The sequence below is a fragment of the Oryzias latipes genome, chromosome 18 (genome assembly GCF_053564925.1).
Source record: "Oryzias latipes strain Hd-rR chromosome 18, Olatipes_Hd-rR_3.1".
NCBI classification, from domain to species: Eukaryota; Metazoa; Chordata; class Actinopteri; order Beloniformes; family Adrianichthyidae; genus Oryzias; species Oryzias latipes.
In genome coordinates, this window is record NC_136254.1 from 8067417 (window position 1) to 8090961 (window position 23545).

Consider the following 23545-nt stretch of genomic DNA (forward strand, 5'->3'; position numbering starts at 1 on the left):
GGCTGGCTCTATTTTATTACCCCCCCCTCTTTTTTTAAGAAGATTGTGTTCTTCTGTTTTAATATTTGAAAGTCTTGTCAGGTGCTTTGAGATGCAACATTACACGTTTTATATCTGGTTTGACTTTAGCTCTGATTTGTGTGCGTGGCTCAGGAATAAGAACAATCAGAAGTGTTTTCTTAATGCTCACATTGAGTTAGCATCATTTTTTTTATGGATGGAAAACTTCCCAACATCTTTGTTAGCGATTCCTAACTTTTATCGGATAGTCAAAGCTTAAATTTAGGAACAAGAGTTCTGTTTTTTGGTAGTGAAACTGTGGATCAGGTTTCTGACTTTTTACCAGGTTTTTTTTAACAGGATTTTTGGCTTTTGTGGAATTTCAGTTTAGTCTGCGCATAAATGCCTTTTAGAGATGTATGATATTGTTTCATCAAGTGGAGATCTTGTGAAGGTGTTGAGGAATACATAGGAGTCCGAAGAAGACAACGTGAAACAAAGAACTTACTGACACGAGCTCTGGAGGTTTTACCTCCTGAGCTGTTTGAGCATGATGAAACATGCCGTTTTGCAAAAAATATTCTGTTTCTCATAAAGCTAAAGTCTAGGACTTGTTGAACCAGAATTGCTTGGAAAAAAAATACTTAAACATACGGCAATGAACAATCACATCTTTTGTTTTTTCTTTTAAATGTTCTTGTGACTTTTTCTCATGATTAAGGACATATATTTAAAGAAAAATGAAGATTAATACTCCTGATTCACCACTGTTGTGATGAATCAGTAGCAGATGAACAAATTGCATTTAGTTGTAGTTTTACTTTGCTTCTACAAAGTATCATACATTTTCTTTTTAAAAATTTTTTAGACAAATATTCAGGTCTCATATTCAATCAGATCTTTCAACACTGCAAACTTTGTGTTCATTTTGTTAAATTTGTAATTACAACTCACTTTTCCCTTCTCTGATTTTCTACTGTAAAATAATGTATTAAGATGTTATAGAGCATGTGATTGTTCAGTCACTTCTGATTGGCCGATCACATCCAGTCCTGACACTTAAAAGTAGAGAACTAACTAGCCTCTCTCAGTGAGACTCAGCAGGTTCAGAAAAATGACTCTTGTCGTGTTTGCTGGCTGTGTGACATGTCTGCTCCTGGGAACAGTGGGTGAGTTTCATTCTTTTAAGAGCTTTGATAAATATTTGTTACACCGAACTATAAAAGTTGAAAGATTAAAAATAGAAATGCATGTTTGTTAATTTTTTTCTCAGCTAATTCTTGGGCTCAGGAATCGTCTGCTTCTTTACATTTTGAATCAGTTTTTGTTGGACAAGAAGTGACTTTAAAATGTTTTCTTGAAGGCACTGGGGCAAATGTCTTTTTCTGGTATAAACAACCTCTGGGACAGAAACCACAACTCATGTCTGAATTTTTCAATCATAAGGAAATTGGAACTTTTGCAGATGATTTCAAGAAGGATCCACGGTTTGAACTGCAGACAAATGAAGACAAAAACAACTTGAAGATCTCAAATGTGAAAATGTCAGATTCTGCTACGTACTACTGCATCAGTTCTTACACGTATACACTCACATTTTTGGAGGCCTATAGTCTCCATGTGAGGGACACGTCGTCTGACATCCAGACTTCAGTGGATCAGTCGTCCTCTGAGAACATCCATGCAGGAGACTCTGTGACTCTGAACTGTACAGTACACACTGGGAGCTGTGATGAAGAACACAGAGTTTACTGGTTCAAAGACTCTGAAGACTCTCATCCAGGACTCATTTACACTCATGGAGGCAGGAATGATCAGTGTGAGAGAAAGAACAACACACAAACACACAGCTGTTTCTACAAGCTGTCCATAAAGAACCTGACAGAGTCTCATGCTGGGATCTACTACTGTGCTGTTGTCTCATGTGGACACATACTGTTTGGAAACGGGACCAAGCTGGACCTCACAGGTGAGAACCTATTATAAAGCAATTAGTTTGATAAAGATGATTTATTTGTTGTAAATTTCAAATAGTTTAAATGTTTTTTTATATGTCCCAGCACAAGAAGGGAATCTTCTTCCCTTTGTGTATTTCCTGAGTGGAGCTCTGACAGCTTCGTTGATCTTCCTCACATCTTACGCAATACACAAGACAAAGAGCTGCAAATCCAAGGGTGGGTGAATTTAAATTCTTTACCTGTCACGACTAAAGATTCTACCATGAAAATGCTTTTGATTAATAGAGGCTGCTTCAGAATATTCTAGTATTCTAAATCTTTGTTCTCACCAGATGCGATTCGCACATCAGGGGTGACAAGATTCAATGTTAAGTGAATGTACAGATTTAATCTGAGGTCCTGCGGAGCGTTTTCAGCATCAGGTGTGGCACGTCAGTCCAGCAGCAGCGAGCTGAGAGAGCCGCTGTGAGATGGGCTGTTAGCCTGGTCAGGCCTCCTGAACCTTATGATATTTTTCTTATTTTCATTGAGACAATAATAATATGATCCATTAGTTTGATTCATGTTTTATTGATTCCCGTCTTGAACCAATAGGACAGAAAGACATCAAACTAGGCCACAGAAATACAGAAGTAGTAGTAGGAAGCGGCCGTCATTCAGACTCAGTTCTGGCTGCTGGAAAGACTGAATGATCTTATGAACCCAGACATGAAGACTTGATTACCAATGCTTTTGTAAAGCTTTTTAAAAGAAATTTCTAAACATCCTCCGTGTCTTCCATTAGATATACACGGAACCTGCTCCATGTAGCGGAAACAGTTGGTGGTTGTTCCTCCTGCAGGCGTCTGGGGCGTCAAGGTGCCAAATACATTTTTGGATAGGCATCAAGCAGTAAATTTCACGAGCGCCAAATGTGAATTTGACGTACGAATCGCCCTCGATGTGAATCCAGCTTTATGGATCAATTCCAATAATATTTTGTGCTACGTTCAAAGAGCTTCCAGTGGTCTTTTAGAAATAAGGATGCTGTTCTAAGCCAAAATAAAACAAAACTTGTGTCGTTTTCTCTGACAATTTCAGCAGAGCGGCAGTAGTTCATTAGAAATACAACTTAGCAGGTGTGTTTATAACATTTGAGTGTGTGTGTGGACAGGCCCCACCCTTTGAGATTTGTATTACATCTGATACCGTAATGATAAACATCCAGTAGCTTGTTGCTTTATGCTGCTTCATCGTTTAACCCCCCCCCCCCCCCCCCTCCTATGATCACCCTACTATCCCCCCCCCTAACATCCCCCTCTCTTCTTCCCTCCTTTCCTTTTCCTTCTGGTCCAACACAAAAGATTTTCAAATACGATTAAAATGAATAAAGTTTGGCCTCAATTACAAAAGGGGTTTATTCAGACATACCTCTAGTTTGTCAGAAGATTCATAACCCCTGTTGTAAAAGTAAAATATGTCCAACAAAAGATGCCGTCAGCTCTCATCTGTCTGCCCAGCTGTTGGACAGGACAAGTTTAAAAAAAAAATCACCTTAGAGTTGTGGGCAGGACTGTTGGCATGGAACAACCCCCCTCCCCCCATGATTGAGAGCTCTCTGTTTTCACATTTTCCTGCTAGCTCACAGCTCCCCCACAACCCTAAACCTAACATTACTGGTGCAACAAAAGTGGCGAACAATATCGGAGCTATCCAACCGTATCGTTTTGAGGCAGATGTCAGCTCGGTGAAGCAAAATGTACATCCAAAACAAACTTGAACCAAACTGAGACCCCAAATGAGAACGTTTCAGTCTGCCTTCTGAGTCTTCAAATAAAAGAAGACATTAAAGAAACCAGCTCCTGGAATGTGGTGGACTGGCTGGTTAATCGGCATGTGTCTCTTCTTCCTCTTTCGGCTTCTCCCATCAGGGGTCGCCACAGCGAACAAGTCGCATGGGAAACTTGGCAATGTTTTACGCCGGATGGTTAATCGGCATGTGTCTGTATTTTGTAAATCCTCCTGGTACCTGTACTCAAAGAACCAAGAACTTGTACATGATCAGGATGGGTTGACATTCAAAAGAGTCCTTGGATTGCCTTAATATTTCTCTGATTAAAGGCATCTTCAAGTAATTCATACACCACTTATCCCTAACCTTCTTGTTTTCAAAGTGAGTGTATTCACAGCCTTCAATAATAACTTGAATCTTCACTTATAGTGAAGTTCTTAGTAAAGTAAGTAAGTAAATCTTTATAATATATAGCACTTTTCTCAGAGAGCGACTCACAATGTTCTTCTTTTGGAAGTATAGCAACAGTTTACTGGTGACTTCTATTTCAGAAACCCTTCCATCTGAAAAACACAACTTTTCCTAAAGAAAGTTTTGTTGATATTTTACAGCAACAGATCGTCAGGACAGGCCTGCTGATGCTTCAGGACTGAATGCAGAGGTAAAAGTTCAGTTTACAACAACGGAGTCAAAAGAAGAAAAACTAAATATAATGTCAGTGTTTATGAAGTTCAACAGATTATATCCTCATTAACTTTGTTTCACTGTGATTTAAAGTGGTAAATATTAATCCTGATATTGACTCTGGTGTCAAAACAAAATCACATGTTGTGTGTTCATGTCTACTAGGGGACAGAAGATCTCCATTACGCTGCTTTAAGTCACAATAAGGCCAACAAATCAAGAAGACAGAAGACAGACATCACCAATGAAGCTGTGTACTCCAGCATAAAGCTGTAGAGCTGGATTTGTTCCTGTTTCTATGAATTAAACTGTTTATATCACTCATATTAATGACTCAATGCCAGATTTATTCAGAATCACTTTCTTCTCAAATCAGATTTAATAGACTGTATTTTAACAAAGTTATATATTAATTCTGTTATAAAGCTCTGCTGTATTCATGTAATAAGTGATTTATTAAAATTCAATTTTTCGTTTCTGATTGTATTAATGAACATGTAAACCTTTATTTTTATATTTGCTTTGAGTCACAAAGTTCTAAAAGTTCAACCAAAATAAAAAAAGTAAATTTCTTGGTGTCTCCATTAGTTTGTCAGCGTTCTTTCATTGTGTCTTAGTCAGCGCTGCCCTCACTGCTAAATAGTGGGTTTCTGCAGGAGAAAAGTGGACAAATCTATATGTGGCAGTCTCTAAGCACGCATGGCATACAGACTGCTCAGTAAACATGCTTGACACCTTTAAAAATTAACGGATTTGAGCACAATAAACTGTTTTTCAAGCTTTACTCAGTAAAAACTGGGCATGATGGCTGTGCAGATTGTGTCTAAGTTGTCTCGGTCAGAAACCGTTTCTGTATGTCTACAGGAGGAGACTTACTCAGTCTGACGTCCACTAATCGGACGACTGACCACGACCTCACTAGAATGCAGTTTAAAAATGTCTTAATAAAGTTCTTGATATTTAATTTTTCAATCACTGGTTATTTAAAATACATACATTTTAGACTGTGTCAAATGTGATCATCCTAATTTGAACCACTTCAATTCATTATAATATAAACATTCAGCCCCAGCTTACATTTCTGTTTTGCAGAATCTTTCACTCAGCGATCCAACATTTTTCATGCTTCTGACTGGTTTCATATGAAGCAACGTTTTTACCGATTATCATTAAAAAAATAAATAACTAGAACATGCATATAATGTTGTACCGACCCGTCCCACTGCAGGCATTCAGTGGCCGAGCACTGTGGGACGTCCTTCTCTGCCGCTGCTCTTCAATAGTGATAGTTTTGGTTTATCAAGATTAACTAAGATGTTTTTTTCTTCCTTCAGCATTTGTGTAGTTTCTTGTGTCGCCATGAACCAATCTGGTAGATAAAAAGAGCAGACAGGAGGCAAAATGTATATCTGTCCGCCTCTTTTTTATTAATTCATTGTTTAATTACTTTGTTAAATAATTCATTAATTACTTCATTCACTCTGGCTGCTTTGAGTGAATGAAACGTCTTTTATACCTCTGATGGTAACAGACTGCAGGCGTGGATCGTTAGGGTTGACCAAACCAGAAATGCTTTTTTCTGTTCAACAAAAAAGTGCCACAAAAGTGGCCTTTCAATTCAGTTGTCATCTTCTTGATCGACATTTTCCTTTTGCAGATGGGTATTGATTGGAACTTGTTATCTACAAAGCAGGAGAAAATGCAGTGATTTTATGTAGGAAATTCTCTTCTTCAGTCCACAGAACAGACATGTGTGAGCTGTAACCTTGTAAACAGCTTGAAGAACAATAAATTCAAACATAGAACACAATGCTCTCCTCTGTGGGGAATAATGCTTATATACCAGGATGCTTCTTTTAACTTCTTTGTGTGGTTAACAGTACAAAGATAAGGCAGGTTTGTTATTTTTGTCTCAAGCTGCTATTCTATTTTTCTGCAGCCTTAGCAGAAATTATGTAATTGAAGATCACACTCTCAATGTGGTGAAACTGAAAGTTTCTGACCCCAAATTTACCACTTCAGTCAATGAATAAATAAAGACCGACTTAGTGACAGGCTGAAGAAAACAGTAAAATGTGTCTGCAGAGAAAACTATAAATGTAAATAAATGAATTTGTCAGGTGGGGACGGTTGTTGAAGGACCCAAAATGCAGAGATGAGGAGGCATGTGGTTCCAAACATAAAGGGGTTTTAATACTCAAACAAAAAGCGCTGCTGAGCTGGGTAAACCAACCAACCAACCAACCAACCAACCAACCAACCAACCAACCAACCAACCAACCAACCAACCAACCAACCAACCAACCGTCGGGGTAACCAGGAACTCAGGGAATCAGACACTCAGGTAAATGACGGTACAGACCAGCACAAGAGGAAGGCAGAGACAACACTTAAATACAAAAAGAACCGACAAGACACAGGTGAAAGCGATCAGGAGAGATTGGGACCAGGGAAATAAAACTCAAAACTATGACATAAAGGGAAACCTTCAAAATAAACAGGAAACAGAACTCAAATCATGACAGAACTAAATAGAAGCCAAAACCAAGGCAAAAAGCCCATATGTTGACACAATTAAAAGTAAACTTTGCTTTTAACCCTAGTGCTATCCTAGGCACTTTAACATTGGTAGTTGGGTCATCTAGACCCACTAGACAGTGCTCTGAACCTTTTTTCTTCAATGATTTGTGATCTTCACTGGTGTCCATGGATTACATGAAATCTTTCCACCTTTATCCACCTTTGTCATGGTAGGGAGAACACGTCAATGCAAGGGTGGGGTCATCTAAGATAGCACAAGGGTTAAAATGCTGAAACAAATCCTGTGCAGCTGAATCACCTAAAAATAGTGATCCAAAATATCTTAATTGGACAAAGTCATTTAACCAGTAAGTGTCACATTAAACTGAACGGCAGAGACGCTTAGATGAAATCCACCAATAAGATAATTAACAAGACTAGTCTAATTAAGTACAAACGTTTTTTGTGGCAAGTTTTACTCCTCCATCAGTAAATTTGGTCTTATTTGGCACCTAGCAAGTTTTTTTTCTTTTACAACTTTGTGGATTGAACATTTTTTATTAAACACACATAAAGAGTGTATAACGAAATATATATATAAAAAAGGACGATGCTGTATAAAAATAAAAACACTCGGATGTCAACCCATCGCACCCACCCACCCACCTAACAACAACAACCCCCTAAAGGTTGGGCCAAACACCGGAAAAACTGTATTTTGTCTCTGTTTTGGTGTTTGGACGTAAAGTCTTACTGCCTTTTTAATAATGTTGGTTATAATGTTGTTTTGTTGTTAATCTGTGAGCAAAATTAAATTCAAGAGAGCAGAACCTTTCATTTTATTAAGATCCTTGATTCAATACTGCACAAAACAAAGTTTTTCTTTTCAAAATAATGGCATAAAATAAACGTGCGCCCCTAAAGTTGCATAACTGTGAATAAAGCTGAAACAGTTTGCTAATCCGGTGGTTCCTCTGGGTTTATTATAAAATTAACCCCCAAAATGTGAAACTACAAAGTAGGATTACAGGTGTGTTCACTAAACATTTTATAGATTTTTCTCACACATACATGAATATTCTCACACTTTACTCGCTTGTTTAAACATAAAGTTCAAATCTTTGCAGAAAAATACGTCTAGATCAACAGCCAATCAGGGCACAGAGCATGGTGAACTGTGTAAAAGAAAATTATCCAAAACCGCATTGAAAATAAATTGCAAAACGAAAAGACCATGAAAGGTGAATTGTGATAAAGCGAAGGAGCACTGTACTGTGTATTGATTTCAATGAAAGTTTCAACCCCCAAATGTCAGAAATCTGCATTGGAACTCATGGACTTGGATCACTTTTTCTGACAAAGAGCACACAACTGAGGAGAAAGAGCAGAAGAACCCCGGTTCTGATGACAGAGAGCTGGACTAACACTTTAATCTGAGCTGCTTGGCCTTCAGTTTGATTTGTCATGATCAGCTTGGTTCCACTGCCAAACAGCATTTTCCCACAAGAGGCCACAGCACAGAAGTAGGTTCCAGCATCAGAGGAGTTCAGGTCTTTCTTCTGCAAACTGTAGGTGCAGCTCTGTGAAGGAGGCCCTGGAGCAGCGACAGGTCTGCAGTCTTTTCTCTGTGTGTGGAGGACCCCCGGTTGAGAGCCACGTCTGAACCAGCAGACAGTTTGTGCTTCCCCACAGTTCCCTGAATGAACGGTACAGCTGAAGGTGATGGAGCCTCCAGGCTGGATGGTCTCTGACGTCGGTTCCTGGATGATGATTTCTGTGGGGCTTTTTCCTACAGAGAATCAGCTTAGTGAAAATCAGAATCCTTCCTTGTAGAATCACAGCATTTAGCTAAAATTAAACCAGTGAAAAACATCAAAGGTGCTCACCTTCAACGCTCAGAAAGAGGCCATCCCCAAATTCCACCATGTTGGAGTGCGAGCTTCCACAGAAATAAGTGGCTGAATCTGAGAGCTGCACATCAGAGATGTGTAAGTGGTTGATGCCTTCCTCCCTCTGCAGAGAGAATCGAGGTTTCTTCTGCAACCAGTGGTCCACTTTAGATGGGTTATCGTATTTGTAAAAGAAAGACAGGAGTTCAGGTCTTCCTCCAAGAGGCTGCTGGTACCAGGAGAAGTGCATCGCCATCACGTTTTCATAGAAACATTGCAGAGTCACATTTTCCCCGACAGAGACGGATCTGACACCAGTGTCCTGTTTAACTGCTCCAGCCCAGATCACAGCTGACAGATGGACTGAAGAAGAGAATATCAGAGATATGGTTTCATGTTTAAACTGTAAGCGTGAAAAACAACTAATATACTCACATAATCCACAGAGGATCACACGCAGCTGCATCTTCTCAGAGCTCTCGATGTCTGAATGTCCGGAGACAAATCGCTGACAACAGTCGAAAAATGAGGTCACATTTAATTGGGTGTTTAGAAGGTCAATCTGTATAAAAGCCCTCCATCCTGCTATTAAAATGACAAACGATTTAAAGACCGACTGCTCTGAAAATCGTGTTTTGGTGTTTTTGACATGTTCTTGTGGCATTTTTCTCAAGATGGAAGACATAGTTCAAGAAGCAGAGACAGGCTTACTCTGGGCCAGGGGTGCTCATTAAGTCGATCGCGTTCTATGGTGTTTCCTCTCTGCCATAAAGTGAACGAGCGCAAAGACAACTGAGCAGGTGTGTTCAGGAACTGAGTGAGGAACCTTATAACCGCGCAGGCGCGACCACGCATTTTAAAACTGCACCCTGCAATCCTAACTGAGCGGTGATCCTGCACGCTCACTTCCCCTTTGCGTGCTTACCTGGATTTGCGCGCAGTGTCAAGGGCCCGTTTTTGTCACTTGGGGGCAGAAACCATTCTGGTTGATCTGATTGGCTGCAATTTGCATGTCAAATCTGGCGAGGCAGCGGGGCGGGACTTTCATTTAGAGCAGGGGGGGCTAACAAGTTTGACACCAAGAGCCGAAGATTTTAACTGTGAGAGTCAAAGAGCCACACCACACACTGACCTGTCAAGACGTACACACACAAACACGCAATTAAAGCCGTATTATTTTCCATAACACACTCCTCTCCTTACAACACAACAGCAAGTATTGTACTTGTGTTTATTTAGAGGAAAGTGTCCACCCTCAATACACACATCAAATGCAGCTTAGCCAGAGTTAACACAGAGACTACCCTGGAGGTCAGATACCCCCCCACACACACAGGCACCTCTCTCTCATCTCACAAACACACATACACACACCAACACACCCACCCACATACACACACACACACGCACACACACACAAACACACACACACTCTTTTCTCTGCCTCTCTCTGACACACACAACTACTCAGTGACATGCAGTGAGGTTGATGGCTGGTGAGGCACTGACTCCTCTGAAATCTGATTTATGATGAAAAACTGAATATTTCACCGTTCATCCAACAGTATTTAACTGGTAATTCTTTGTATCTCAACATTCCCCTTTCAATGACCTTTATACCAACAAATACACAAACATCTGGACAGAGCATCTTTCTGGTGTCTAAGTAATTCCTATTCACAATAAACTCATTAAAGACATTACATTTCAGATGTGTGCAGCATAAATTTAATTTTAACCTTCAGTAATAATGTTTTACTTCTGTAACTTTTCTTTTTATTTAAAAACTAATGATTGCCTTTTTGCATGAAAAACTGATGGAACATTAAAATACTCACACCAGCATGCTCAGTCAGCTGTGTTTTCCAAAATACATATTAGAATTTCTTACCCTGCAGTAGTGATGGATGATGATCTCAGTGGTTCTCTTGTTTCTAGTAATCCTCTGCAGATCAGGTTTATATTCATTCGTAGCCTCTCTGAGCAGTTCCTTTACGTGTCAGTCAGAACTGACCGATGCCTTGATTTCATGTATTTCAGGGTAGAAAACAGGGACTGGCAGAGATATATTGAGGAGAAAACGACGACAGCAGCTTGAGAGCAGCTATTTTACACACGGGTATTTCTGTTCTCCTAAACGTAACAGGACAGACAGAGATTTCAGTCTGTCGTCTTCACATAGCTCAACTATCTCCAGTTCTCTCGCTGCCTCATCAGTGACAAGCAGGGATCTCAGGCTGTCAGTCTCTGCATTAAAAGGGTCGATGAGAAAAATGATCTGCGGTCGTTTCTGCTGCAGGTCCTCAAACCGCAGCGTAAAGTTTCTGTCCAGTTGCGCAAGCAGCGTCACGTAATGTGCTGTGTTCATTTGGATTGCAGCCTTCTGCTGTGAGCTCCGCAAAGAAGGAAAGTGGAATGATGGCCGTTTTGAATGTGCACTTTGAAAAGCTTCAACTTGTTAATAAAGGAGACAATTTGTGTCTGATCAGGAATTTTTTCCATTTTCTCCGGGATATGTTTTGTTCTTTTCTGCCATGACCAATGTTACTGCTTCCAAAAGCTCATAATAATAAACATAGTGACTTGCCATTCTGTTCAGTATAAAAGTAAGAATCTTCCCATTCTTCCAGAAACATCCTGTGTTTATCTTTATACTCCGAATTACACCATTTTGACCATGAGGGTAACAGTCTGCACGCACATCAAGTGTTTATTTATGTGTTCCGGTATTGGGCGTAACCCGCGCAAATGATTGGCGATCACTTATGTGTCGGGAGAAGCATCAAAACACACACACTGCCAAATTAATTTTATTATTATTTATTTTTAATACCCTCTGATGGATTTGAGTGTGGTTTACGAGGGAAAAAACTATGAAATTAGGCACGGTATATAGAAAACATGATGAGAGGCAAAGATGCACCTTGGGGGGGGGGGGGGGGGGTACTTGGCAGTGGTCCTCCTCCCATGGTTCCTGTATGGAAACAGGACTCCTCTTTTCGGTTTTAACTACACTTCAGACATTTAGGACCCTTGGTAGGGGGGGTGCTTGGACATCACTGCCAGCAAGCAGGAGATCTCAGTGCCCTACCCGCCAATTTTAGCCGCACCTCCTTAGTTGCCCTTGGCAACGGCGGCCTTGTTCCCTGGGTCCTGGCTTTCTGGGCCCGGCAGCCCTCTCTCCACGCAGGTAGAGGGATCCCTGAGCTTTCTGGCAAGACAAAGAGCCGGGGATCACATCGCACCTGAGCTGGGGGGTGTCCGAGTCCCTGTGGTGTGGGTCCTTGACCCTGAATGCTGGGCCTCGCCAAATTTCCAACTGTGGCCGAGCCTGGTCGGGCCATGTTTACAACACCTCTTGTGGACCACCTCTTCTCCTGAGTGTCCTCCTCCTGGGCAGGGATGGCCGGCCCCTCCCTTGCTCTCTCTTGGACCAACCATGGGCCCTGTGGGTGGCTGCCTGGAGCGTGGGGCGGGTTACCCTTTGGGGATCCAACAGCCCCTTTGGGGATCAGCAACCTCCAACCGCAACTGGGAGAACATCAGGAGGGCCTGGTTTGCTCTACAAATGACACTTGGTCGTTTAAGTTTTTAAAAACAACTTTTTCTGTTTATCCATTTGTTTTTCACCAAAATTGGCCCCCAGTCTAATGTTGAGTTCCTAATTTGTTCTTAATTTGGCTACAAAAACTTTGAGAACCCCTGATTTAGAGCCAAACAAATGACCTGTGAAGCATGTTTATCGACTGTTGGAGGAAACCGGAGTGCCTGGACAAAACCCACATAAGCACAAGAAGAACATAAAAATTGCACATAGAAAAGCAGCTGGGATTATTTTGAACAAGGACCATCTAACTGTGAGGCCACAGCGTTAACCACTGCACCACCCTTTATTCCATTCAATCTTCTGTTTTTGTGATACTTTCTTTTTTCTAGAAATGGATGAATATATTTTTAAATAATCCAAGCTGTCATCTTCAGTTTTACTTGTATGACACACAGACAGTTCCAGCAAATGGGTGATGATTTCAAAAAGAAAAGAAAAAAACTAAAGTCCACAGCAGTTTGATGTTCCTCAAAACCTTTTAGTCTGCAGTCAAACAAACAGGAAATAAAGGAACAGTGATTTTTTTCTCTGTCAATCATGTAAAAGGTTTGGTGTGAAGAAGCATCTGATATTTCAGATAAGATGCTGTAGATATGAGATAAAGGAGTCTTTAGACATACGTGTCTGAATACCACGCCCTAATGAAACGCCCTCTTGACTATAAAGTGTCCTGATGGTGACAGTTCAGCACAGAATGTGGAGCCTCGCCATAATAACAGTTTTCCTGCTCTGCAGCCGCAGTAAGTAATCTGATGAACTCTGCGGCAGTAAAGTTGCTGTTTGACTTTCTAATCAAGAATAATTATTTTCAGTGAGGTAGTGTCTGCTGTCTGTTTCAGGCTGCTTCTGTGAGTCTAAGACTGTGGAGGTCCAGTCTGGAGAAAACGTCACTCTGCTCTGCTCTGATTTCACCAAAAACAGACAACAGACTGACTGGTTCAGAATGGTCAACAGCTCCAAAGTCAGCTGTATCTCCTCCATGTTTGGTGTTGATGGTGATCCTTCCTTCTGTGATGGATTTGATGGTGGAAAATTTAATATGAGTTCCAACAGCAGCTCTGTGTCTCTGAAAATCAGTGGAGTGGATGAGTCTGATTCTGGGCTGTACTTCTGTGGATTCTACAGAAACAGACATACAGTCATTGGAGATGTAACACAACTGATCATTAAAGGTAAGATCATGATTCTCTGATATATTTCTGCTTATCAATTCAATAAAGTCCTTAATTCTTGACAGGGGAAGATAATGATTCCAATGCTGAAGAGCAGGGGAGCTCTCACAGTAAGATTCCTCTTTTCCTGGAGATTCTGTGATTGTTTGAGTATCTGTCACATAAACCAGAATGTAACCTGTCAATGCTTCATAGAGAGGCATGTGAGGATGGACCTGCTGAGTGTCCTCCTGGCTGCTCTGACTGTCCTCCTCTCTGCAGTGGTTGTTGTTCTGGCCGTAAAGATCAGGAAACTTCTGACAGGTAACTTAATAAATAAATACATTTAGTAAAAACTGAACTAATCCATGTTTTGTGTTTACATTCAGCTGCACGAAAAGAACAAGAAAATACAAAGGTAAAGTTTTTTTTTATTTATAGAAAAAGTTCGGTTGCAGTTAGAGACTATCAGCTGTGTCACTGCGATATAAGCAAACTTTACTGTGTACTTTTCCCATTTTGATATAATTTCTTTTTTTCTTTCTTAAGTACAATGAAAACTCAGTCTAGAATGTGTTCCATTTGTGTGTCTTAAACTAAATGAGCTGCTTGTTTGTCATTTTTAAATTGTGACTGTAAAGTTTAGAAAAATGTTTTTGTGTACATTGAATTAATAGGTGAATATTTAGATTATTCAAGCATCAAATTAACAAAGAAAGTGACAAAAAAACTGTAATTTGATTAAATGACTTTGCAAGTCTTTCCCCCTCATGATAGTCAGACTCATAAACTGTTTTTTCTCAGGTTTTGACTGAATGTTCTGATTTGTTTAGAATCTGGACTCGAATGATCTGAACTACGCCGCTCTCAGTTTCAATCAGAAACCAAAGAAAGGCGGCAGGTCTCCATCAGACAGAGAGCTGCAGCCACATGTTCTGTATGCTCCCACCAGGTAGAGTCAGGAAGCTGCTGGAACTTCATGAACACGAGTTCTTCTTGTCTTTTTTATATCTGATCAGGTTTCATGTCTTTAACCTCAAAGTCTGCGTCTGCCTCAGAGTTCAGAGGCTGTAATGGGGCTTTGTTGTTCTGTTCCTGTGTCATGTATGTCATTTGACTGTGTCATCACACACGTGCAGCCAGAGCCTCCTAAACAGGCAGAAAGTGTGTTTTATTACTTAAGATTTTGTTTTCTGACTCTGCAACTCTGAAGCTCCTCATAACCCCAAATGACCTGCAGACATCAGTGCTGTTGTTTTGCTGCAGAAATGTGTTTGTTTCTGTTTGAACTGCATGTTTGAAATAAAGTTCAAAAGTTTTTGCCATCTATACTGAAGCGGATGAAAGGGAGTAGACAAACAGGATATGATGATTGGAGAATTGGTTCATACCAAGAACTGCGTGGTCTGCAGAGGATGGGGGTGGGGGTCATTTTACAGGAAGAGACAACACAGTGTGGTTTGTGTGTTTGTGACACACAACTAGCAAACGTTTAAAAATAAGACTGTTTGCCTATTGCAATGTCAGATTTTGCAATTACAAACTTGATGAAAGCAGAAATAAAGCAGAATTACTGAAGCAGTCTTTGATAACATGCAACAAAGTTTTACATTTGGTAAAGTATCAAGCCACCAGATTACCTGGGGAGCTAACCTGTCTAAAGGTCAGTTACTGATGAGAAAAGGTGTTAAAGTCATTGCTGTGGGTGAAATGTGTGATCACAACCACAGCAGAACTAACTGCAGCTTGATCTTATTACCTTTAAACTTTTTTCCTGACTCCAACCCATTGTTTGTACAAGATAAGAGTTTCTGACGTCACACAAGGAAAATGACTTAATTCAGGCTCCAACCAAATGAACCTAATTCAGTCCCCATTTTTTTGCCATATGGACGTGCCAAGTTGAAATCAAAGGACGTTAGAAAGTAGTGATTGGTCTGGATTGGTCGGAGTCATTGTTTTTTTTGGCAACCACTGTCGCCCATCAGATGTGAGCTTGTTGATAAGCCACACCTCTGAACGCAGGCTCGGTAGAATCTGTAAAATGCTTTAAATACCCAATTTAAGACCACATACTTTTATTGAGGCATCTGATTGGTCATTTTATAACTTTAATAACTTGTACTACAGAAAAAACATTGTAAAAAAAAAATCAAGATTATCTAGAAGGTGTTATAAATCTATCAGAGCAAGAATGATTATTCTGACCAAACAATTATTTATCCCACAGTGAAAATCATAATAACTGAGTTCTTGTTCACCTTCGCCACAGCAAATCAGCTTTCATATATTTGCACAGGTGGTTTGGCAGCGATTTTACTTTAGATGCCTTTCCTGACACAATCCTGTATTTCATATAAATACATACTGTACATAGTTTGGTATAAAGGGTTTGCCCATGGACCCACACTGGATTAAGCTCATTGTGCCCCTGGGGAAGGGGACCGTGGTTTTTTGCATACCAGTCCTACATGCAGCCAACAGCCATCCAGCCGCTTATCAAAATGACTGAGTACTAGCTGTTTATTTCTCAACAGAAGTTAATTGGATTTTGGCTTTTTGGAACCAGCAGGTACTGGCAGTACCACATTTGAAAACTCTGAAGATTTTCTTCACAAGAACGGTCCTCCTTTGCCTGCATGGGGGCCAGAAAATTGAAAAACAGAAGCTGGTGACACGGAGTGTAACAGTGTCCTTTCACGCAGCACATCAGAGAGAGCGTTAGTGTGAACGGGCGTCTGTGTCTCTGCTTCTCTGTCTTTATTTATAAACCAAAATAACCCACAACGTCTGACTGAAAGTTGTGATCTTGTTGAGCAGTAAAGAAGCTGGTTTAAAACATTTGGCTGGAACTTTCATTAAAAGGTGTCTGTGCTCAGGTTCCCGTCAAACGTCCGACTCTAACTTCTCAATGTTTTTAGTTACTGGTTGGTAACCGGAAAAACTAGTGTGAAGTGTGAAGAACCACAAAGAGACACTCGTAAAAGGAGCCACTTATTCTACCTTAAACTGCTTGATGTTATCATCAGAAATGGATCAAACTTTGTGGATCTTTGTTTAAACTAAAACTGTCAAAAAGCTACTTAAAATCTGGATGACCGTCTTTTTGCTTGTCTGGTTTTCTGTCAGTAGATGAACAGATAAAATCAACGGATGTGCAGTTTAGAGCAGTGTTTGCATGCATATGTGGGCAAAAACAGGTCTGCACCTTAGCCCCCCCCCTCCTTTTTCCACTGTGGCTGCAGACACACAATAGCCTTTCAGTCATTGCAGAAACGACACGTGCAACAAACACTGCCGTCATTTTACAGCAGGCTTCTTTCTTTCTTTGCTTTGATATGTAAACACTAAAAACACACCAAACGCGGCTCTCAGTGCCTACCTCTTCTTTCTATTTATTTGGCAGACAAATCCCCACTCATGTTGAGTCCATGAGTGCAGCATATTAGTTGTAGCCCAAAGTTATTTTCTGCCTATACAGTTTTATTTGAATAAAACAACAAATAAACCAACATTACTCTTCAACCAGCACTGATTTTCTAAAAGAAAAAAAAGTACTTCCCTTTAAACCCTACAAAATAAAAGAAGGGGTTTCAACTAAAGTTGAAAGGAAAGCATTTGCAGATATATGAAACCAATTTTCACTACCAACTGTGGCACAGATTCAGTGTGGTTATGTGTTTTTAGGCATGACAATTAACGCATGCATTAGGAAAGGTTCTGCCTAAACCCTTTGATTTTTAGGAAGGAGTGTGTCCAGCTTAGCAGTAAAGAGTTTGTTCAACAAACATCAATCTACGTTGAAGATAATAATGTATCGGTCTATTATTTCATTCTGTTCAAAAACATTGAATGGTATCTGGAAATGATTAAGCTCATTGGTCAATATGGACCAATATGGACCAAACAGTTCTAAAGGCAAATGGGGGTCCCACCCGGTACGAGCGAGGTGTTCCCTAAGAAAGTGGCAACTGAGTGCACTGGTCCAAATGAACCTTTAAAGCTCCCGTTTGTCAGTAAAGCTTTGAATTACATTTTATATTGTTGAAAAAATGTATATGTTATCTCATATTTGCTTTTAAGCATTACCTAGCTATAGGTAATATAATCATGCATGCAAAAGTGTCTGTGTCCACGTTTGTTTCACAGGGAGGTGAAGGTGAAACTCTTGGGAGGAGACAGACTGTCTTAGCGTCTTGCCAGCATCACTGTGAAGGCGATCTGTTATCTTTGTCAAGACCGAAATCGAAGACCTCTCTGTGTCAGTTATCTGTGAGAAAAGACTTTGCAGGTCAAAAGATAATGTGGGAAGACTGTGAAAAGACAGACATGTTGCAATACTGATCGCACTGCAGCTGTTTTTATCTGTTTACCCTCCGTAGAGTTCAGCGCATCTGTAAATTAGGGAATACCCAACTAACTTAATAAAAGAGAAGGTGACAGAATATGCGCCAGAGCGGAGAGAGATTGTTGCTGGGTATTATCTCTGTTCTTTCTCCTCGTAAAAATTTACATTTGGTCTTATGTTGTTATTCTAATGTTGCAGGTTGTTTTAACCCAACACATATTTCAAGAATGGAATATGAATTCTATTCAGAAAACAGTCCACTAGCTGTACAGAAAAGATCTGAAATGAAATGAAAAGTTTTAAACTGAGATTAATGGTTATAAATAGAAAGGAGTGGTTTAAAAGAAAAACACTGATTTACAGGTATAGAATCAGTGAGGGATTTGGGAAGGGAGAAAACTTGAAATGACAGCTCAAGGTCCAGGGATTTTATTGAGGTCCGTGATCAATGCATCATGATGCCAGATCAGTACATTGAGGTCCGAGACCTGTGGTCAGTGTGGAGAAGTCTGTGATCTGTCCGACGTGGTCTAACAGAAACGTATAGAATCAAACTAAACTACAAGTCAGTGGACATAAACATAAATGTACCTGAAGATAAAAACTGGTTGGTGGAGGTAAAAATAAAGGATTACTTTTAATTCATACCCATTTTTACCACCTGAAGCAAAATGCTTAGCAAAAATTAGTCTAAAGTGATTTTATTCTTGGATTCTGGGACTTCTTGCACTGCCCTCAGTGCCTTTCATTCAAAAAAAAAAAAAAAAAAAAAAAAAACTTCAACTAATGGGAAAAAGTCCCACAGAAACCCCTTCTACCCTTTAAGTATGTGCCAGATCTGAGTGAAAAATTTCCTAAAGCACTAACAAAAAAGGCATTTAAGGAGCAAAATATTTTTTGTTAAGCAAGAGAAACATACACTTTATACTGCAACACAAATATTTTGTTGGTAAAATTTGGGTTTTGCTTTAAAAGACAGACATGTTGCAATACTGATCGCACTGCAGCTGTGTTTTATCTATTTCCCCTCCGTAGAGTTCATTAAAATGTAGAAAAAGCAGTGGTGCTTCAACTAATGCTTTGTTACAACTATCCTTACAAGTGAACACGAGCTGGTGAAAAATGGATAATTCTGTACAGAACACTCAGGAGGCCTGCACCAAATGCTGTAAATGAAAAATACTTGTATAGCACTTTTCTACATCCTGGAAGGCCCAGTGCGCTTTACAGTCACATTCACCCACACATTCACAAACTGACTCCGCTGCCGAACCCTGGCACACTCACAAACCACTGTTGCTGGGAGTTTAGACTTGATTTTTGGGGCTTGTAAGTGGATTTCAGGTTAATGTAAAAATAAACATGACTAGACTAGACTAGACTAGAAATCTGCAAACCAGGTTTGTCCAATAACAATTTTTGCATCTGCCTCTCTTCATTTGTCCATCTGTAAGTGTTAGTAGGAACTAGTTTTTACTGCTGGTTTAAGTTCCCCACTCATGATCACAAAACTGGCAGACAGCATGTTTCAATTGGAGCAGGTTTCATTAGCACGGCTAAAAGTCCACAAATCTAAATCTGAAGATGGTAGGACACAGGGCTGATTTGTTTGGTTATTTTGGAACAGAGCGATGTACCTGGAACTAAGCTTTTGGCAGGGGAGCTGTAGCCGAAGGTCTTGGGTGGAGAGCCAGACCCACTGACCGGGAACCAGATTGGGTCCTGTGCTGGTCGGACTGTTCTTGGGTCCGATGGATTGCATGCTGGAGCTGTACTTGAGTAGCCACTCGTCCACTGCTGGCAACTCCTGGGGTTCTCCTGAATAGGGAAAGAACAGTGGTTAAACCCCCGGCACACACTGAAAGGCAAAGAGCTCCGTGGTTGCCTTCCTGAAGGAATTCTGGGCATATTCAGCGCAAACCAGGAATTAAATTCAGTCCTTTTGATGTTAGCCAGAGTAGGTATGGAGAATCCGCATGATTTCCTGGTTCAGGCGTTCCACTTGGCCATTGGATTGAGTGTGGTAGCCGTAGGTGAGACTCACGTTTATACCTAGACTCTTGCACATCTCACGCCATGCCCGTGAGGTGAACCAGTGGCCACGGTCCAACAAGATATCCTCCAGGAGACTGTAGTGCTGGAACACGTGGTTGATGAAATGTTCTGCTGAGTCTAGAGCTGTGGGCAGTTTGGGCAAAGGAATAGGCCTGCATGACTTTGTGTTACCTCTCGAACGTTGTAGACAAGTGATGAACTCCACCATGATGTGTGACCACGGACACTGTAGTAGGGGGAGTGGATGCATGAGGCCGGCTGGAAGCTGTTGAGGAAACTAAGCCATTTGACAGGATACATGTCAGGTTAAGTACTGGGCTACGTCTGCCTGCAGCGTGGGCCACCAGAAAAAGTTTACAGTAATTGTGTGCTGGCCATACCTGGGTGTCCCGCTGCAGGCAAATCATGCACACGGTGGAGTATCCATTGGATATGAGACAGAGGGACATATACCCTATTAGCCGGGCCCTCAGTTGTATTGTGTTCATTCAACTCTTTTAATATGTCTCACTGTACAAGAGCCAGGATCAATGACCAGGGCATGACGGATTCTGGTGCGACTGGTTCATCAGACGGGTCGTCGTATAGAAACTCCTGCTGCTGGATCCAATTTTGGCGAATTATTCTGTCACAAAACGGGCAGACGACTTTATTAGCTCAGCTAAATGTCCACAAATCTAAATCAGGGTCAGGCAGGCAGGGGTCAATAATGAGCATGGGAGCATCAGGAAAGACACTAAAGTAGTCCAGGTGAGAATCGGGGCAGGCGGCAGGCAAAAGGAGTCGGAGAAAAACCAGGGCCAGGGATTCAGAATGTCTGGTCCAGGAGAAACACTTCGTAATGCAGGTAGAGTGTGTTTAAAAAAGGTTTAGAATGAGCTCAAGTAAGCAGACAGCATGACGATTTTACAGGCCTTTTATTAATGCGTTTTATTCAGCTGGGGCTCTGCACATAACCCTGTTAGGATTCCTTGCCACCACTCTGACCTGCTGCAGATCTGAGCAAAATTTTCAGCACTAGACTGTTACATTCACTTTGCCGAATGTTGGGAAAAACTGTAGACTCCAGCATTGTTCATTTCTCCTGACAGCGGTCACTGCTCTTGGCAGTGTTGCTGCTCCTTACCTATTGGTGGGGTGTAAGGGCTGGTGGTCGGGACCTTGTGGCGTCAGGTAGGAGGGGCATCTGGGTGGATGGTACAGTGCCTGTCTAACCTATCAATGGACGTAATTTCTGAGTCAGCGTAAACCAGTGCTTGATTGTTGCTCGCCCTTTTTTGGTATTAGCCTGATTGCTAATACCTAACTTAGTGTTTTCTGGTTTAGTATAAACATTTCATCTATAGCAGGGGTCAGCAATGTTTATGAACTGAAGTGCCACTTTCAAATCTTCTCATTAACAACTGTGCCATCACCAACTATAATGCAAAGTCTAATAAAAACATGGTCAATTTATCCGAAATTTTATTTACTTTAATTCACAAACAGCAGGTCAAATAGCTCTTTTAAACATATTTTGGCATCAACTCAAAAAAGTGCTTTCATAACAATATTGCACAAGGAAAGTAGGCCAAAGTTGAAATAGTATTGAAACTATGTTTGTTTGAAACCAAAAGTACTGCATTTGGGGCATGAACAAAATATCATCAACACTTCTAAGAACTTCACAATTGAAATGAAAAAAGAAATGAGTGTATTTTGGCTTCTTCTTCTTTTGTTACATCATACGGCAGGGCCTGAGTCACTTAATGTAAGTTCATTCTGTGATGGTGCTTTTATTGCATGTAAAATTGAATGTTTTTTATTGTTCATTAGTTTTTATATAATTATAGTAATATGTCACAATAGGAAAATGTCATTATTCATTATTTTCATCCCCAGTAAATGAAGTGGTGATCAGCTGTAGTATTAATTTTAAAACTTGTTCACATTTCATACTGACATTTATTTGGCAGAACAGAAAGAAAGTCTGGGTTTAATCTGACATCCATTGGTTATTATTCAGCAAACTGAATTTAAAACTAAACTTGAAACTTTATAAATGTCGGCCACTAAGACACCAAAACATCACCTAGAAGAATTTCACACCACCTACCATCTTATAGGCAAAACATGTTTTTTTTCTCTGACCGTGCGCGTTAATTGATTAAAATTAATTAATTAGTTAATTAATTTAAAGCACTTAAACGGTGACGTGCTGAAAAGTGGCAGTATTTATAGGCTATAGGTGGGCGGGGTCAAAGTAACAGTGCTGTGTGATTGGACCCTTTCTTTATGACCCCAAAGGGGAAAAAAAGATCATTTTGAGATGATCACTCAAACCCAATTTAGCTTCCAATCTGAATAATACAAATAGGCAACAAATCAAAAGCTTTATGTCGTCACCCCCTCGCGTGCCACTACTGTCTTTCCCTCCGTGTGCCACCTGTGGCACGCATGCCGTAGGTTGTTGACCCCTGATCTATGGCATACTAGTAAGTAAACTACTGTGTTAACCACCTGCTGTCCACGCTATTCAAAGCTTGCAACGTAATTGCTTCTCCTTGCTTCTCCTTAGAAAAGCAGAGGGTTCGTCATTCAGAGCGGGGAGAAGGAGAATCAACCTGTCAGTCAACTGAGCCATCAATCAACTGGCTGCCCTGGAGAAATATCCATATCCCATGAACCACACGACTCCGAACACTCTCAGAGAGGAGGAGGCAAAGAGAAAAACTGAATCCATTTACTCATTTCCAGTATCAAGTCTATTTACTTTGACACACCCACAAGCAGCCAAACAGCATTGACGTCACTTCTACTCTCAAGCCCTCACTCATGATGCAACAAAAAGAAACACCCAAGCTCAGCTCTATTTTGGCCGCATCCCACAATCCCTTGCTGCCATTAGACTCAACGTGCACGTGAGCACCACTACAACATAATGCAGCTTTCAAGTTAAAAGCAATCATTAAAAGCAGTGTTAAAAAAACCACCATCACCAACGGGTTTGGAAAAGCTGGTCTGATGCATGACGGAGAGGAGAGGACAGCGCAAGCTCAGGAGTGAATTTGTCTCAGGATGAGAGTGACAAACTGACAGCGACAGCGAAGGAGAGACGAAGAGAGTGTGACAAAGAATGTCTGGCGCTATTCCAATCCGACACTGAGGAGGAAAACTTCCATGGTTTCAGTGCACAGGAGGAGTTACTGCTGCTCTCAGTGACTTTTAATGGTATGTTGTTTTAACTTGCCCCGTTAGTGCTGTTAATGCCATATTGCTGCCGTGTTACTGCCGCGTCACATGCACTGTTTGGAATATTTCTTTGTTTTCAGTAGCTACTTGGAAAAAAATGTAAGACTAAGGTGAATTAAAAACCTGTGCTCCTAACACATGCTAATGAAAAAGCAACACAATACGATGTCTCTACTTTGAGTTGTTGACAAATGTCCTGAGACAAGTCCTTAAAATGAAGTGACACTGTTTTATGAAATACCTATTTGGGAATAAAGATGGATACATTATTGACACAGCTGTGGAAACGCATTCCTTAACAAAATTCCCATTAAAAACTGATGCCCTTCTC

The 23545-nt window shown here is 40.6% G+C and overlaps 3 protein-coding genes across 3 annotated transcripts; 2 read left to right on the forward strand and 1 right to left on the reverse strand.

The window, feature by feature from the left end:
- The first annotated feature begins 1094 nt into the window (after positions 1 to 1094).
- LOC101169026 (uncharacterized) lies at positions 1095 to 4828 on the forward strand. The gene is made up of 5 exons (XM_011473420.4): positions 1095 to 1169; positions 1274 to 1969; positions 2061 to 2174; positions 4341 to 4390; positions 4579 to 4828. The coding sequence occupies exons 1-5, from the start codon at positions 1115 to 1117 to the stop codon at positions 4687 to 4689; spliced, it is 1026 nt and encodes a 341-aa protein (XP_011471722.1). The 5' UTR covers positions 1095 to 1114; the 3' UTR covers positions 4690 to 4828.
- A 3290-nt stretch (positions 4829 to 8118) lies between these two features.
- Positions 8119 to 9352, reverse strand: LOC101163310 (Ig heavy chain Mem5-like). The gene is made up of 3 exons (XM_020701956.3): positions 9258 to 9352; positions 8820 to 9185; positions 8119 to 8722 (listed from the first exon to the last, which is right to left on the reverse strand). The coding sequence occupies exons 1-3, from the start codon at positions 9286 to 9288 to the stop codon at positions 8265 to 8267; spliced, it is 855 nt and encodes a 284-aa protein (XP_020557615.2). The 5' UTR covers positions 9289 to 9352; the 3' UTR covers positions 8119 to 8264.
- Positions 9353 to 13099: 3747 nt separating this feature from the next.
- On the forward strand, positions 13100 to 14852 carry LOC101163558 (uncharacterized). The gene is made up of 6 exons (XM_004086748.4): positions 13100 to 13169; positions 13269 to 13601; positions 13667 to 13711; positions 13797 to 13904; positions 13970 to 13998; positions 14414 to 14852. Exons 1-6 carry the CDS (start codon positions 13103 to 13105, stop codon positions 14534 to 14536), a joined length of 705 nt encoding a protein of 234 aa, XP_004086796.2. The 5' UTR covers positions 13100 to 13102; the 3' UTR covers positions 14537 to 14852.
- The last annotated feature ends 8693 nt before the right edge of the window (positions 14853 to 23545 follow it).